Source organism: Elgaria multicarinata, chromosome 2 (genome assembly GCF_023053635.1).
Source record: "Elgaria multicarinata webbii isolate HBS135686 ecotype San Diego chromosome 2, rElgMul1.1.pri, whole genome shotgun sequence".
NCBI lineage: Eukaryota > Metazoa > Chordata > Lepidosauria > Squamata > Anguidae > Elgaria > Elgaria multicarinata.
The window spans coordinates 65,514,170-65,532,211 of record NC_086172.1 but is presented as its reverse complement, the minus strand read 5'-3'; the positions used below and the strand labels follow the sequence as shown (position 1 = coordinate 65,532,211).

Below are 18,042 nucleotides of genomic sequence, written 5' to 3'. Positions count from 1 at the left end.
ATTGTAGCCTTAGCTACTCCTTTATAGTAGGAGTGACTTGATTACATATTATATGAGCTTGGTGGTGTGTAAGTCACAGGCACACTTGCCCAGGCCACCACAGACATAGTAGCTATCTAATGGACTGCTTCTACCTAATAACTTCCCTGGTCTTTACCTGGGCTTGCACTCTTTCATCAGGAGCTGGCAATGACCTCACAGGGTTATTGCAAGGGCAATATAGGGAAGGTGGCAAAGTACTTTGCATATTAAATGTTCTTAAAATATTCTTGGATGGCAGTTGTACAGCCCTTTCTCATATCTGCAACATCAGATGTATGTGTGAAGCCTGCTTCTGGTGAGCAGAAAAGAATGACAAATGTATAAGAACATAAGAAGAGCCCTGCTGGATCAGACCAAGGCTCCATTTAGTCCAGCACTCTGCTCACACAGTGGCCAACCAGCCGTCGGCCTGGGATGAACAAGCAGGACATGGTGCAACAGCACCCTCTCACCCTTGTTCCCCAGCAACTGGTGTACACAGGCTTCTTGCCTCGAATACTGGAGATAGCACACAACTATCAGGGCTAGTAGCCATATTTGTAGGAAGGCTGGACATTAGTTTAGAGTAGTAAACTACATGTCCACCCAAAATTAAGTCCCATTGAATTCAATGGGGCTTACTCCCAGGAAACTGCAATAACCAAATGGTTTAATAACCAAATTAATAACCAAATTGTTTCTCACATCTCTCTATGAAGAGGCCACCTAACCTGAACCATTTGCTGTTTTTGTTTGTTTGTTTTTGGGTTGGTTGGCAACAGTTTTAAATTCCATATGAAGAGATGTAAAACTGCTTCTATCAAGACACCAGAGCGCTTCAGTTGGTAGCTATTTTAGGTTGCAAATTGCTGGATACGTTACATTCCACACAATTAATCATGGCAGCAAGGAATATCCACATCTACAGTTTGGAGTGGGAAGGCAAATCTGAAGATGGTACGAAACTTGCAAATAGGGCTGGTTCAAATGGAATTCTTGACAATTTTGGTGGATGATGGTGTTCGCCATTTGACTGCAGAACCAAGTGGGGACTTGCAAATGTTAATAGGTCATCACAGACCGAAACTCCAGACAGTACGTTCACATCATCTCAAATATGATCCCTTTTTATACATTCATCAACCAGCCACAGTCACCGGCAGAGAAGTCAAGTGATGTATACTTAAACGTGGACCACCAGACCTATGGTGAACCAGTGGTCAGGAGTTTCCTCGGCAGCAATTTCTGCAATGCTTCTATTTTTCTTTGAGCTGCTGCAACTGCCTGCGATTGCTGCAAAGTGAACCTTCATGCTGCTGATTCACATGATACTCTTCAGTCACATATCCAAGGTGTTTTTAGTCTGGAGAGAGAGAGAGAGAGAGAGAGAGAGAGAGAGAGAGAGAGAGAGAGAGAGAGAGAGGGAGGAACATATGAGACAGAAGGCACAGGGGCATCTTTCAGCATTCAGACAGGCTCATCCATTTCTTTTTTCTATAATCCAGAGTCTGTGCCACAAGAAATGAGCAAATGCCCAAAGCATTCCATGCTTCTTCTTCATATGATGAAGTCTGCTTTTGCCTAGGAGAACTCATGCCGCAATAAACATGTTTCTCCTTGTAAGGTGCCACAGCTGTCCTTGGCTGTGAGCGGAGGCAGGCTTCCTTGGGAATTTGCCCCATTGGGAGGGTCATGTTGGTAAAGATGCATAGTGTGGGGCTATTAGTTGTTGCAGAAGAGTGTGGTGAGAGATTTCTGACCCGTAATGACATTATCAGCCCAAGCCATGGATGTGGATTTGAAAGTAAACCCGGAAATCTTGTTGCACCTAGCAGGGATGAATCTAATTTACTGAGCAACTCTAGGGATGTGTGCTGAAAAAAATAAGTCCCATTGAATTCAAAGGGACTTGCTCCCAGGCAAATGGGTCACCTCTGAATAGCGTTACAGAGGATTGCTCTGTAAGTTTACCTAACATCTTCTGTAATCCATTTTCAGGCTGCAATCCTATATCCATTTACTGGGGAGGAAGCTCCATTGAACTCAATAGGACTTCTAAGGAGACAACAAGCAGACTTCTGGGCTTCAACCCAGTACGCACCTCTCTCTCTCTCTCTCTCTCTCTCTCTCTCTCCCTCTCCTTCTCTCATACTGGTGAACTCAAAAGCTCGCTGACAACTTTGTAACATTGTAGTTGGTCCTAATAAAGAGGACCCTACTGCAGCCTCCCCCAACCCGGCGCTTTCCAGATGTTTTAGGTTTCAACTCCCATCAGCCAATGGACAGGAACCAGGATGTTCTGGAACATCTGGAAGGCTGCCCCACTGTGAGTTTTTGGACTTCCAGGTTGAGTGTCCCTCAAACAGCAACCTTGGTGTTGCCCAATCAACCTGGAAGCTTCAAGCCGTAATGGATACATGCACACAGAAAGGCAGCCGCGGTAGTCAAACTGAGCTGGGGGAAAGCGGAAAGGAGAGCAACTTCACTTGAGGGTTTTCTTTTTAAAGCAGAGGCTGGATAGCCACCTATCAGAGGTTCTGTCAGGGGCTTGGACTTGATGACCTTTGAGGTCCTTTCTTACCCGATAATTCTAAGCAGTTTCAAAACCTATATGTCATTACTTCCCTGTATACTGTATCCCATCAGCCAATGGACAGGAACCAGGATGTTCTGGAACATCTGGAAGGCTGCCCCACTGTGAATTTTTGGACTTCCAGGTTGAGTGTCCCTCAAACAGCAACCTTGGTGTTGCCCAATCAACCTGGAAGCTTCAAGCCGTAATGGATACATGCACACAGAAAGGCAGCCGCGGTAGTCAAACTGAGCTGGGGGAAAGCGGAAAGGAGAGCAAGGGAATAAATAAATAATTTTTTACAAGGAAGAAAGGGGGAAAATGAAAAGAAAGAAAGAAAGCCGGCAGTTATGAAAGTGACTAAAACAGGACGGGGAGTCAGCCAGGCGAGCGGGTCTTCCGCGCGCAACGCCGGGGTCCGGCCAAGAGCGCGGATCGGACTTCAAGCGGCCCCGGCCGTCCCTCCCAAGGCGCGCGTCGCCGTCCCGGGCTGCGCAGCGCTCGGCCCCGGCTCCCGGAGAGACTTCGCCCGCCTGGCCGGCGCTGCCGCCCGGGGACGACGACCTCGCCTGCTCTCTCCGCACCCGCCCACCCAGCTGGGCGAGCTTTCTCCGACAGGTCGCGCGAGGTGAAGGACTTCTCGGGCGGCGAGTGCCTCTCGGTCCGGGCAGCGGAGCGCTCGCCCATCACGCTCCTCCGTCGGGGGAGGAAGAATGACGACCCTCCGCCAAGAAAACCCCTGGGAAGCGGGGACCTCCTGACGGCAGGAAAAAGTGAGGGGGCGGCGGCGGCGGCGGCGGCGGATCAACGCAGAGCAGGCGGCGAGGGAGGGGGAGCCCGCTCCCTGCCTGGTTCTTTACTGAGCGGGGGGGGGGGGGGTGTTGTCCGGGAACCGGTGTGAAGGGGTGGGTGGGAGGAAGAGAGCGCAAAGAGGATCAAAACATTTGGGGGCGATCGCTGCTTGCCCGATTCCTGCTCCGGAGCTGCGCTAGTGCCGGCGCCGGCTCGAGGTGAGGCGCGCTGGGTGTTCGAGGGAGCGCGCTGCTGAGTGAGTGTTCGTGGGGACGGACTGCGACACCCCCCCCCCGGGGGGAAGGGGAGGGGGAGGGGAGGGGCCGGCTCGTGGAGGAGGCGGAGGCGAAGGCCAGGAAGGGGGCTGCAGATGGGCAGAAGGGAGGGCGGGGGAGAGGGCGGGAGGGGGAGCGGCGGAGCGCGCCCTCGGTCCCTTCTACGTCAGGCTCGTCCGGGGTCTCCCCTCCTCCTCCAGAGGGATGGGCGGCAGTGTCGCCTCCTCTTCCTCGCGCTGCCGCTTCCCTTCTCCCTTCGCAGCTCCGCGATGCCAGCATGAAGGGCGCCGGCAGCGGCGGCGGCGGCGGCGGCGGCGGCTGCCCTCGGGAGGAGGCTCCCTGAAGCGCTGGTCGGGGCAGGAGGGCGGCCCTCGCTTGCCCCGGGCCGGGGGCCGGCTGGCTGGCGGCTCGTCCGGCCGCGGCTGATCTCCTTTCCCCTGCCCCCCGCCCCCCTACCCCCCCGCAGGCAGGCTCGCCGTCGAGAGAAGTCACCATTACTTCGCCCAGCAAGGAAGACCTGTTGGCGCTCGCTGCGCGGCTCTGGCAGAGGAGGAAGCGGCTGCTGGCCGCCGTCGGGATCGCCCTGGCCATGGGCCTCATCCTGCTCATCGCCGTGCCCATGCTGGTGCAGGCGCCGTCCCAGGGCCAGGCGCACTACGAGATGATGGGCACCTGCCGCATGATCTGCGACCCCTACAGCGCCAGCAGCGCCGCCGGCCCGGCCAGCCGGCCCGGAGGCACCACCGCCGCCCTGGAAGCCATGCAGGAGCTGAGCGCCAACCCGCCCCCGCCCCCGCCGCCCTTCATCCAGGGCCCCAAGGGCGACCCCGGCCGGCCGGGCAAGCCGGGGCCGAGGGGGCCCCCCGGAGAGCCGGGCCCGCCGGGTCCTAGAGGGCCGCCCGGGGAGAGGGGCGATTCGGGCAAGCCGGGGCTGCCGGGGCTGTCAGTGGCCGGCATCGGGCCGCCCGGCACCGCCACCACGGGCGGAGGAGGGGCGTCGGGGCTGGGCGGCAGCAGCAGCCCGCCGCCGGGAGGCGAGGTGACGGGCGCGCTCAGTGCTGCCTTCAGCGGGCCCAAGATCGCCTTCTACGTGGGCCTGAAGAGCCCCCACGAAGGCTACGAGGTACTCAAGTTCGACGACGTGGTGACCAACCTGGGCAACCACTACGACCCCACTACGGGCAAATTCACCTGCCAGGTGCGCGGCATCTACTTCTTCACCTACCACATCCTCATGCGGGGCGGAGACGGCACCAGCATGTGGGCTGACCTCTGCAAGAACGGACAGGTGGGTGCAGCGGCGGCCGCGCGCGGGCCCAGATCATCGTGGTTGGATAGAGGGGCGGGGCAGGGACCCAGAATTTGTTTCCCCTCGGGAAGGTGCTCGTAGTGTGTGAGCGCGTGCGTGTGTGTGTGTGTGTGGGGGGGGAGCGCAGGGGAAATTCTGTATCCTCAGACCCCACATAAGTTAGCATGACCCGACGGCAAAAACCAGTGGAGGCAGACGGCTCCGATTTCGGTGGATTGTGAATCCATTTTGGGTTTCAGACAGAACCAGCCAGAAATCTAAAGGTGCCTAACGCTATCCCCAAAACGCGTTCAGCACCTTGGTAGCTCCTTAGAGTTCTGGCTGGTTGTGACTGTAACCTAGAATGGATTCACAGCCCCACCAAAACCGGAGACACCAGCCTCCACTGCCAAAAGCAAATACCCCACCCCAAGATATCACCCCAAAGAGACTGACACTTGGAGAATCCAGCCAAAGGGGCTGCTGAAACCTGGGGGCTTAAAACAACTGGGCTGGTCCATGTTCTTCGCCTGCTGTGGCATCATAGATTAAAGAACAGAAAGAAAGTTGTGGGCTGGGGGTGGGGAGAGAACTTTCCTAGTATTCAGTCTCATTCTCAACTCCATCACAATTATTTTTAGCCTGGCATTGGCACCGAGTAATCCAATTCGAGCCACTCGTGCGGTGCATGCGCGAATGAGCCCTTGAGATCTCTCAGCCCAAAGAGAAACTCCTGAGTTTAGGGAGAAGATAGATCCCAAAAGGAATCCTCCTCCCAAAGTCTCCCAAGACCCATGAGGAATTTAGCAAAAGGGGAGGTGCAGATCAAGGGATCTTGGAGAGACCTGAGGCAGACAGCTGTTGATTAGGGAATCTAGGTGGTGAGATTTCAACAGAGGTCAGGAGAATCATCTTGTTCCCTTCATTCTGCCCCACCTTGATCTTAAGAATTTGCCAATTTCCCCTCTGAGATGGGGCGATCTTGACACCTTAGTGCAGTTGAGGGAGGGGTGGCTGTGGCTAGGAATGTCCCTCGAGAAACCTTGAGATTGAAAAGAGGGTCCCTCTTTAGGCTAAATCACGGGAAGGGGGCAACTGATCATAACCCTTCCCCCATGTATCATTGCATCCCATTCTAACCAACTCCACACTTTGGTCATAACTTTGCTACCCCTCTTTATGTTCTTTGATGTGTGACACAATAATTTATGGATGGCTTCATATTAAAGGACAATGTTTAGAGTTTTGAGATTCTCCACTTGGTGTCAGTTCCCTAGTTCTTCTGTACTACCCTCTCCCATCTTTAGCTGAGAGGTTGCTAAGAAGGGGTGCTGAGATTGAGGCATTCTTCATTAGTTCTTACGATTGCTGGAGCGGTTAGACTTTGCTCCAGATGAGTTTGCAAATGCACCTTGGGCAAAATCTAAGGACTGCTGAAGAATGGTTGGGGTGCAGAATCCAGGGATGTATCCAGTGTGGAGGATCTTGTGATCTTGTGTCTTCTTGCGATCCTGGTAAGATCTCCTTTGGAAGGGGAGACCACAAGACATCCCGAAATGGGAATTCTGAGATCAAGAAAACAACTTGCATGTAATATGTAGTTAGATCAGCCTTCCCCAATCTGGTGTCCTTCAGATATTTTGGATCACAAATCCCATCACCCTCAGCAAACATGGTAAATGGACCATTTCCAATCAGGGATGATCCAAATAGTAGTCCACAATTTCTGGAGGGGCCCAGGCTGGAGATGGAGGAGTTAGATATTCAGGAAGACATCTTTAGTTTGTTGATACATGTGTCTGTGTGTAAACAGGACCCTGAGTGGAAAGGATTTTCTGTTCAAATGGAAAGAGCTGAGTGCAGGAATTCTACCCAGGTGGAGAATCTCTTGGGTCCCCGTGCCCTTTCCTCCTGTTCATGATTTTATCTGGACTGTCCATTTTCACCCTTTACATGTAGAGATCTTCCAATGGCATGACGGATTCTATGTGTTGTGCCCATCACCTGTAGCACTTACTTATTTCAAAGAGAGCATCCTGAGGGGCTGCCTCACAGCCAGGGGACCTCCACTCAAAAGGAAATGGATGGGCTGAATATGCAACTTCACTTGAGGGTTTTCTTTTTAAAGCAGAGGCTGGATAGCCACCTATCAGAGGTTCTGTCAGGGGCTTGGACTTGATGACCTTTGAGGTCCTTTCTTACCCGATAATTCTAAGCAGTTTCAAAACCTATATGTCATTACTTCCCTGTATACTTATGAATTTAGGATGTGACACTTAGGCAGTTAGCTTTGCTACTTGAGGGTCTCCATCTCAAATGGGAACCCTGGCTTGTCCCCTTCTCAGTTGTATGTTCAGAGGATCACATCTGAGGGAACACTAATCTTGAGGGCCTTTCTCCCAGCAGGGAAAGGGAGACTCCTGGATCTTGTAGTAGCCACATTCACCAAAGAAATGTTGATTCCAAGACTTCAGGACAGTTCGCATGCATGGCATGGAGGTTCATTTCTTGATGATTTGGCCAAGCATGAAATGGCCAACAAAGTGAAAACAGAACAGGCAGAGCTTCTGGATGACTTGATGCTACCCCAGGTGCAATTCTTTTTATTCTTTTTATTATTAAGGCAGTTACACCTTGGAGCCTGTCAATCAAGGGCCCAAAGCATACTGAGATGTCCATCCTGTGATGGAGGGCCAAAGTCCCCTGGCCCTGAGCTGGAATTTCAGGAAAGAAGGTGGTTTCACCATGGAAGGAAAGGAAAAAATCATTCCTCTTCATCCAAGGTACACCACGGTCTGAAAGGGGAACAAAGCCATCCTCCCCAGCATTCTCCAGATATATTGGACTGCAACCCCCATCACCCCCACCCAGCATGGCCTGGATGAGCTGCAGTCCAAAACATCTGATGGGGGTGTAGGTATGGGGTAGCTGCACTAAGCCAATCTCCTTATAGTAAAATGGATACCTATTACTTGGAATTTTCAATGGGAAGACTGAGGTCTGCGCTTTCAGCCCTGGACCCAAGCCAGTATCTTTTTGCTCCCAATGACTCATTCCCTTGGACATTCTTATACTCACAATTCTTGCAGTTCTTATAAACTATGGAAGTGGCTGCCACAAGATGTAGCGATGGGTGCTGACTTGGATGACTTTAAAAGAGGATTAGGCAAATTCTTGGAGGAGAAGGCTATCAATGGCTATTAGTCACGATGGCTATATTGTATCTCCAGTATCAGAGATTGATGGAGAACACAAGCGTGAGAGTGCTATTGCATTCATGTCCATCTTGTGGGCTTCTCATGAGCATCTTGTTGGCCACTGAGGAAATAGAATGGTGGGCTACATAGGCCTTTGATCTGATCCAACAGAGCTTTTCTTATGTTCTTATAGCATTATACTTTCCCCATGGGCATCTCCTCTCAGCCCACATTGATCCTGAAGACCTTAATTCTGATACCTCTAGTGCTTCCTGGGTACTCTTAACAGTCACTACTCTGGCGGCTTTTAATCTTAAAGACATATTGATCCCATGGCTTCTTGACTTGCTCATCTTGGTGAGCTGGGTTTTCATCTGCTGAGCTTAAGCAGATGGCGGCTGGTGTTTTCATCTGCTTAACCAGAGGGAAGGAGGAGTACTTGCATGATCCAGGAAACGAAAAATCGTCACTCTTGTTCTTTATGCCTACAAGTCCTTTCATTATAGGGGATGGAAAAGAGAAAGTGCACATTCCTTGCTGCTCATCTATTCTCCGGCACCTTCAAAACCTGTGCTGGCCATACTCTCTTTTGAGCTGCAGGTTTCCTCCCCTGCAGCACCATGGATAGCTCACTAGAGCCAGCCAGGATTTTAGAGTAGGTGTGTGGGCCACAGCAAAACCAAAGAGAATGAGCTTGTTCTGAAAAATCTTTGGCGTTTCATCCGCTCCCAATTGTGTTTATGTGTGTGTGGGATGGGGGTGGGACGGGACATGGGAAGCTTCCTGCTGTACCTGTGTAGTATATAGGAATTGGTAAAAAGGAAAAGGAAGCCTCCATAGATGTGAATGGCCCCCGTAGAGAAGTAAGTCTAGGGAAACATTGCCACCCTTGCCGTCTCATAGGAGTAACATGAGGTGTGGAGTATTCCTCTCTCACACAAGGTCCTTTGATTATTTGCTTTAATGCTTTTCTACCTGGGTTGGAAACCAGGCCTCTCCTTCAGAGAGTGTGCTCTACTCACCTTTTAGCACCCACTTGAGGAAAAGGGGTGGGTGGGCATAAGGGATTCTTTTCCTAGGAGGGAAGATATGGACTTTGCCCATTGCTGAATGGACTGGGCTATTGAGCAAGTGTGGGGTTGGAATACAAAGGGAATGAAACTTAGGGAAACACTATCATGAATGAAGAGGAAGAAGGGTCTATTGGGATTTAAACAAAGGAGGAGGGAGAAAGGCAAAAGAGAGGAGATCAAGAAAGGTGAATGGTGACTAACATGCACAACAATTTTGCTCAGCCTAGTGATTGCCCTGACACACATTTGAGCTGGTAGCAACAACGTTAAAAATGATCCACATAGTGTTTTTACACTCAAGTGATCATTTATGGATCTTTCATTGACTCATTGGAAAAGGTCTGTAAATATTTGGGCTAAGGAAGGAAGCCTAGCTAAGGAGTTGTCCAGGGACTGCAGAACTAAAGGCATGAAGGGTTGACACCTTGTGTATATCTCTGTCTGTGTAAGAGGGTGCTTTGTTTTGTATTGTTACAATCTGTTGTAAGCTGCAGTCAGGATCATTTGACCAAAAGTCAGGGTATATTGGGAGCATCTGGAAGAGAAGACAAAGAAAAAGGTAAAGAGGAGAGACTGAATGATGGAGGAGGAAACCATGAAAGGTGTAAGGAAAAGACCAACCGAGATGGGGTGGGAGGGAACCATTGTGGTGGTGATGGAGGAGGAGGAGGAGGAGGAGGTACAGACAGATGTCTGTACCTTCTCCAGCATGTCATGGAGAAGTTTGGCAGTGGAACTAAGTGCCAAAGAAGTCAGGAAATCTTCATCCCCTGAGAAACAGGCTGAATGGGCCTCTGTCTGTGAGGATTGAAGTGAAAGGGATATTTCCAGTTGAGGAGGCTGACGTGGACGTCTTCTACTGTCATGGTCAATGATCTCATTCTACATACTGATTGAGGAAAAAGGAAAAGGAGGGGGTCATGGTCGAAAGAATAATTAAGACAAGGTGAGAGAGTAGGAGGGTAGGAAAAATAGAACTCTCACAGTGAAGAGTAGAAGAATATATTAGTAGAGAAAGTAGTGGAGGTGAAGGGAGGTTATGACAGAGTGGAATGGCAGGTAGGTATTAGGGCAAATGGGAAGGATTAGTGCAGGGGGCGCAGAATCTAGCCCTCCAGCAGTCTCAACCTGGCCCTCCATGGTCCCCAGAAGGCCAGGCCACACCTTCTCCTAGCTCCACCCCCTTGTTTGGTGCTTTCCAGGCTTTGGTGGCATTTTCTCCCCATCCTGAAATGTTGAAATGCCCCTCCTAAGCATCATGAGCTTTAAGATAAAACATGCTGCTATTTTGGTCCTGCCCCTTTGCCTCTGGCCCACCACTGGAATGCAATGCAGTGGAATGCAATCTAGTTTGGCTGAAAGAGGCTGGATTATTTATGAAGGGGAGGTCACAGTAGGATGCTTGGACAGGTTAATGTGAAGGGGCAGTACTAGTAGTTAGGTGTGCTTCTCCTTTTCTGAGAAAGTTTTGCTGGACTTATTGAATCTATTTTGGCTTTCTTTGAACTTCCTGAGATGTTTCACCTGAGGAGGCACCTCCACGTTTGCTTCAGTGGTGATGTGTGTAAATTTCACTCTGGTGGGGTTTTTTTTCTTCCAGTGGAGAAGGGTACCTCCAATTTTCTTTGGAAAACCCCCCCCCAATTTTGGGAGAAATTTTGGGTGGTACTTAGAAGGGAAAGATTGATGGAGATATGGTAGGGTAGTAGGAAGGAGCACAAAGGGGAAAGAGCTTGCTTTTTATTTATTGTATTTATGCTGGCATTTATCCTCCCACCTTCACATGAGAAAACTTACTTGTGGCTTATAAATAATTTTAAAAAGGTCCATTAGTCTATGCTTGCAGGGAAAGGAGAAAGAGTATGTTTGGGGTGGAGTGGTGTGGGGAAAAGAGAAACGCCAAGTAGAAAAGGACGGCTTGGGGGCTGACCCTGGAGGCTGGCAAGGATTTGAACCCTTCTTCCCTCTTGGCATGATGTGCTTTGCAGGTGCGAGCCAGCGCCATTGCCCAGGATGCAGACCAGAATTACGACTACGCCAGCAACAGCGTGGTGCTGCACCTGGACTCGGGGGATGAGGTGTATGTCAAACTGGATGGAGGCAAAGCCCATGGGGGCAACAACAATAAGTACAGCACTTTCTCTGGCTTTCTTTTATACCCTGATTGACAAAGCCAAGCGTACAAGGTGTGGTCCATCGCCTTGTCCCCACCACGCCTTTCCATGGGATCCGCTCTTCAGGTCACCATAAGCTTCATTTGGGAAAAAAGAAAAATAGAAGCTGTATGTTAACACTGATTGCAGTTCAAAAGAGGGACACACAGCTTCTCCCTTCCAGCCACTGGCGTATATCTTCTGTGTCCTGTTTTTCGTTGCGCACTGTGAGACGAGTAGGTCTGAGAGTGTTCACCGGTTCATCAGCACCATGAATTGATCCATTCATTTTGTGCAGATTTTAAAAATGTGGAGTTAAATCCAGCTGGTCTCCACTGAAAATGGCCGTCCAGCACAGATGGAATGATTATTGTAACAATTATCTACATAAAGCCCCTTGATCCATTGAAGGAGTTTCTTTTCTTCCCAGAAACGGTATCAGCTTTGCCTATGTCGTTTAGTCGTGAGAATGTGTAACCCTTCTTTAAGTAGCCTTTTCTCAAAATCAGTGCTGAGATACAACTGCAATATCTGATTTTTGCCAGTCTGTTAGACCAAAAAAATTGCACCACATACAAAGGCAGGCTGCGGAGCCACCTGTACAATCAAGCCATCTCAAACTTCGCACTCCCTGCCACAAGTAGTTTACAGTCTTGCTGAAATCCCATTCTGCTGTTGAAGTATTTTGGTGATTGGATCTGCATCTTGCTATGGGCAAAGCAGGTGTCCTCCTCTGTATAAACAAGGTACATTCTCTCTGATTAAACAAGCAGCTAAAAACAAGAGGAATGGGATCCAGAATTAGTCATACTCAGAGTAGACCCATTGAAATCAGTGAGACTTCCATCTGCCATGACTAACTGAAGTCCCATAGATTTCGAAGTTTCTACACTGTGGATGACTAAATTGGGATCCAATGCAATGTTTATTGACCCCCCCCAAAAAAACCTCCTTTATAGCCCAATCCAATGCATGTCTACTCAGAAGTAAGTTTAATTGAGGTGAACAGGGCTTACTCTGAGGTAAATGTGTATAGGACTACAGCCTTAATCGATGGACGCTACAGTCATCTATTTAAAACCAACCCAGCCCATTATGTGTGTATAAAAGATTCCATGGCAAAACCCACGACACATAAAACAGAACGGATGAATGCTGGCACTTTATTTCTCTTTATGTTTGTATGATCATTGCTTTTACCAACAGTCTGGAGAATAGGACAGAATTGTTGTGACACTGCATTGGCTGTTCCTATGCTGCTTTGTATGTAGGGGGTTTGAGTATAACCATTTTGATTTATGTTCTATAAATATTATATATAATAAATCTTATTTCTTTATTTCTTCCACCCTTGTGCAATGCAATACATGTGTGGGTGGCGATGTTAAAAAGTTTAATCTCCTGTCTCTAAATCAAAAGAATGAACAAAAGAAAAAACCCAGAAATATCACATTAAATTATCTTTTTTGACAATGGTTTTCCGCTGTGTCTCTCTTCTGATGTTGCATGAGGGAAGGGGGGGCAGGCAGAGGGACTTCTTTTACTTTTTAGGGTTAGGGGTGTAGAACCGGGGGGGGGGGAAGGAGAATTCCATTTTGGAGAAGCTGTTAGGGGCCACACTCTGGTGATGGGCCTGAGGCAAAGGCAAAAGAGATAGAGTTCAAATGCTTAAAAAAAAGCCCAGCAAGGAGGATGATCAGGGTCTGGAAACAAAGCCCTATGAAGAGTCACTGAAAGAACTTGGCATGTTTAGTGTGGAGAAGATAAGACTGAGGGGAGGCATGATAGCACTCTTCAAATACTTGAAAGGTTGTCACACAGAGGAGGGCCAGGATCTCTTCTTGATCCTCCCAGAGTGCAGGATATGGAATAACGGGCTCAAGTTCCAGGAAGCCAGATTCTGGCTGGACATCAGGAAAAACTTTGTGACTGTAAGAGCAGTATGACAATGGAACCAGTTACCTAGGGAGGTTATTATTATTATTATTATTATTATTATTATTATTATTATTATTATTATTATTATTATTATTATTTTCATTTTTATTTTTATTTATTTATTTATTTATATAGCACCATCAATGTACATGGTGCTGTACAGATTACACAGTAAATAGCAAGACCCTGCTGCATAGGCTTACAATCTAATGGGCTCTCCCACCCTAGAGACCTTCAAGAGGCAGCTGGACAGCCATCTGTCAGGGATGCTTTAAGGTGGATTCCTGCAATGAACAGGGGGTTGGACTCTATAGCCTTATAGGCCCCTTCCAACTCTACTATTCTATGATTCTTTGATTCTTTAGGGTGGCCATATGGAAAGAAGGGCAGGGCTCCTGTATCTTTAACAGTTGTATAGAAAAGGGAATTTCAGCAGGTGTCATTTGTATGTATGCAGCACCTAGTGAAATTCCCTCTTCATCACAAGACTGCAATAATTGGTGGTTGGGGAAGAGGGAGACTGCCTGGGATAACACATAGGGCTGGATTGCAATCCCATGTTTTGACCCTATCCTGCACCCCTGTTTTATGGTATATATGTTTGTTCTGCCTAATCCTACAGGTCTGGGCAGCCTCCCCTGTGGCCGAGAGCAATATTTGAAATGCATGAATCAAAGTCTGGAGGGTGGGTGGGTTCGATTTCCTGGCTCCCTTAAATAAAAATGATTGACCCATTAAAACGCATGTGATAGCCTAACTTTCCTCTCTCCATTTTTTTCTAATTTGCAGTACAGTACAGCATTATGATTTGAAATGGAAAAGGATGACAACCCTTACCCCAATTTTAAATAGGGACAAAAGAAGGGCTTAGCTGCACTATGATACCTTCACTCAGAAGCATCCATTCCCACCCCCCATCCCCATTTAAAGTTTTTATTTTCCCGAGAGGGAAAGCCCACACAAATTAAAATATTACATACTGCACACTGGTGGGGCCTCCAAAAGGCACTATTTTTCTAATAGTGTGAACTTCTTCTATAGAGTTAGAAATAGAGATAGCGGTAGATATAAATAGTTAGACCCTGTTCAGGCAACACTCTAAGCCATGGTAATTAAATATTTTGAGCTAAACATTATGGCTTATTGTGTGAACTATGACTTAGCGTGTCATGTGAACCATTCCTAACCATGGTGGCTACATAAACACAGTTTAAGCATGCTCACTAACCATTTGCTGCAAAAGGGTTAGCAGCCTAACCATGGCTTAGCATGTCATCTGAACAGGCCCACTGATAGATAGAAAGAACATATGGTATATATATATAATATGAGAAAGGGGGGGTTACTACCTATGCATGGGAGCACTCTTTTAGACCTTTTAGAAATGTGGCAAATAACAATAAGGAAATCTGTGTGCCCTGTAGCATTGCTCCATAATTTTATGGACTTTTTTTTCCTGTTTGATTTTGAAAACATTTAATACTGTTGTATGCACAGTTGATGGTGCATAATTCTCAGTACTGAGGTTATCCCTCACATGTATTACATGGGGGCAGAATATCATAAGTCTGGAACTCAATTGAGACTAGTGCGAATAGAAAAATGAAACAACATCTTAAAAAGTGTGGAAAGAAGCCCCCCCCAAACCCCCCCCCATGTTTTTTGTCACTAAAGATTTCTGATTTTTTTTTAAAAAAACCAACAACTTTCTGTCAGGGAAAAAATAATAATAATGCAAGATTGGGTGCAAGAGATTATTGCATGCACCACCATGCCACTTCCCCAACTTGGTGCCCTCCAGATGTTTTGTACTACAACTCCCAACATTCCTGTCTATTGTCCATGACGGCTGGGCCTGATGGGAGTTGGAGTCTAAAAAAAATCGTACTAGGTTGGGGAAGACAGCTATAGCATAAGTACCTATTGTGTCGGTTTCCATCAGCCCTGTTGCTTGTGCTGTAGCACCTCATCGTCCTGCTGTACTGATGCACACTTGCTCTCCCTATTATGTTCATAGCTGGGCAACAGAGGGAGATGAGTCAGAAATGGGAAGGGGGTAAGCCTGACAATAGCCCTGCAGTGCATCCTCCTAAGGGCTGTATGAGTCAGCTCACAGTCCATTTGTCACTCCAGTTATACATCTCTCTCTCCCTCTCTCTAATAGTATGGGGCATTTAATGATGACTGAAGTAGTAGTGCTGACCAGCTTTTCTCACTTGCTAAGTATAGGAAACCCGTTCTTCCTTACTATGCGCAAATCTCAGCTTCATGAAAGCAGCTTCATGGTTTTGGAGTGCCCCCTTCAGACCATGAATCCAAGCTTGACACCTTTGTTTTTGCTTTAAAACCCAACACCCCATGGGTTGATGTTGTTAGTATGATGCTAGTCGAAGGCCACTTTTGTCCTGGCAAAATACGTAAACAGGCAATTTGCAACTTCAGATCTGAATACGAAATATAGAAACTTCCACGTTTGTGAAATTTGAGTTGGAGCTGGTGACCTGGAGAAGATAAGATTAAAGGCAGACATGAGAGTGTTCTTCAAATATCTGAAAGGCTATGGAGCAGACTTATTATTTGTTGCTGCATAGGGCAACATTAGAATCAGTGGCTGAAACAGGGCACAAATTTTAACTAAACGTTAGGAGAAACATCCTAACAGTGAGGGCTGTTTGGGAGAGGAATAGGTGGCAGGTTCTCCTTCACTAATGGCATTTAAGCTGAAGCTGGATGGCTACCTGTCAGGGATGCTGTAGCTGCACCCTGCAATGCAGAACCTACTTTGAACAGAGGTTTGGACTAGTTTATCTCAAAGCTGCCTCTGTCATAACCTTTGGCACTGCCAAATGGATAGACTTAACAAAGTGATCATATAAATTGTCAGCCTCCACATGGGAAATGTTACATGGGGATTAGTCACCCACGGATATATCCATAAGTGGAGTCTGTGAAGAGGATCTCACAGTATTCTTGTTTCCTGTTCACAGTTGCATTTAGGAACTGTAACATTTCCATGGAGGGGTGCTCCTGGGACTGTTTTTTTTAAGTGGTTGTGTATGCGCGTGCACACACACACACACACATGCACAAACACAACCTATCTGTCAATTCAGAATGTTAGGTCAGACTTGGAGATAAAAATAGTGATGGAGATGAAGCAAGAATGCTGCTTGGAATGCTCTCAGCACCTCCTGCTGCGGTTGCCAGGTAAGCCCAACAGGACCCACCGATGGAGACAGAGGTGCACCAAAATGTACTCTGTCCTTCTGCCTTCAAACCTGCCACCCAGCTCTGAAAGTAAAGTGCTGCTACTGGAGTTGACCAATAGAGCTCCTTTTCCCACATTTCCTTTCTTACTGGTAATGAATCTTGCTGCAATTCATCCAGTGGATCTAGTTTCTGGATGAATCCATTTACTACTGTTCTGAAAGCAGAGGTGTGGTGGGGTAAATTTCCTACAACTCTTCTGCACTATTTGACATGCAACATCCAGGGAATGAAATCCTTGGTGGAATCTGTGTACTGCCTGTGGGTTCCAATTCTAAGCACATAAGAATTTTCAAACGGTCATTGCAGAAGATCTTTCAGAAAGGACAGTGAGATTTTATTTATTTATTTATTACATTTTTATACCGCCCAATAGCCGAAGCTCTCTGGGCAGTTCACAAAAATTAAAACCATAATAAAACAACCAACATGTTAAAAGCACAATTACAAAATACAATATAAAAAGCACAACCAGGATAAAACCACGCAGCAAAATTGATATAAGATTAAAATAGAGTTAGAACAGTAAAATTTAAATTTAAGTTAAAATTAAGTGTTAAAATACTGAGAGAATAAAAAGGTCTTCATATTCTCCTGCCATTATTTGCCTCTGTCTGGATCACCTGTGTATATTCATTCATTAGGATGGAGATCTCCCCAACCCCTGAGACATGACGGCTTGAAAGATAGACTGCTGCTTATGGTGTGAACATTCATCCTATTTTTGCCTCTATTCAACACATATTACAAGTTTGTGTATGGTTTCAAAAACTTGAAATACCTGTTCAGTCAGAGGTGACACAATGGGACAAAATAAATACGTGTGTACACCATTTATTTATTTATTGCATTTATATACTGTCCCATAGCTGAAGCTCTCTGTGTGGTTTACAGGAAAAGAGAATCCTCTCTCAAGCCATGTTCAATTCCCTTAAAACTTGTCTGTCCCAGGCAACGGTGCAAGAAATTCACTACACCAGTACACCAATTCAGTATTGAATAGACTGACCGGAACATAAAGCATATTAACTGTCAGGTATGCTTTAGGGTGGATTCCTGCATTGAGCAGGGGGTTGGACTCGATGGCCTTATAGGCCTCTTCCAACTCTACTATTCTATGATTCTATGATATATATTTTATTTCCCACGCAGTACACATGAGTAGAAAAATGCCCAGCATGATTGGAAGTGTTGTTCCAGATGGAAGACATAAGACATCTGGGGTGTTCACTTCATTCAAGGTTTTGTATTTTCCATGCAACAGTCCTCTTGGGATTGTCATTTTCATAAATGGGAAACTGATGCTAAGAATTATTTGTCCAAGATACGCCAGGTACAGAATTGAAACCAAGGCTTCTGGGTCAGACAAGCTGACCTTCCATCTTCTGGGTAACACCTCTTCTTCATTCTCAAAGACTCATGATAAGACTGTGTAGTGTCTATGACACTTGTTCCATTTGTTTGAA

At 47.3% G+C, this 18,042-nt stretch overlaps 1 protein-coding gene across 4 annotated transcripts; it reads left to right on the top strand.

Annotated features, from left to right (window-relative positions):
- The first annotated feature begins 4,180 nt into the window (after positions 1–4,180).
- On the top strand, positions 4,181–11,386 carry C1QL2 (complement C1q like 2). 4 transcript variants are annotated; one of them, XM_063118645.1, is made up of 3 exons: positions 4,181–4,599; positions 4,681–4,948; positions 11,207–11,386. In XM_063118645.1, the coding sequence occupies exons 1-3, from the start codon at positions 4,250–4,252 to the stop codon at positions 11,384–11,386; spliced, it is 798 nt and encodes a 265-aa protein (XP_062974715.1). In that variant the 5' UTR covers positions 4,181–4,249. The 4 variants fall into 4 exon arrangements, with proteins under 4 accessions (XP_062974715.1, XP_062974714.1, XP_062974716.1 ...); XM_063118644.1 differs by having other exon boundaries at positions 4,181–4,602; XM_063118646.1 differs by having other exon boundaries at positions 4,181–4,623; positions 4,717–4,948.
- The last annotated feature ends 6,656 nt before the right edge of the window (positions 11,387–18,042 follow it).

Coding starts and splice junctions, on each gene's coding strand:
- C1QL2 (XM_063118643.1), top strand. CDS start 4,250: ATGGGCCTCATCCTGCTCATCGCCGTGCCCATGCTGGTGCAGGCGCCG. Junction 4,949..11,206: donor ACCTCTGCAAGAACGGACAG/GTGGGTGCAGCG, acceptor TGTGCTTTGCAG/GTGCGAGCCAGCGCCATTGC.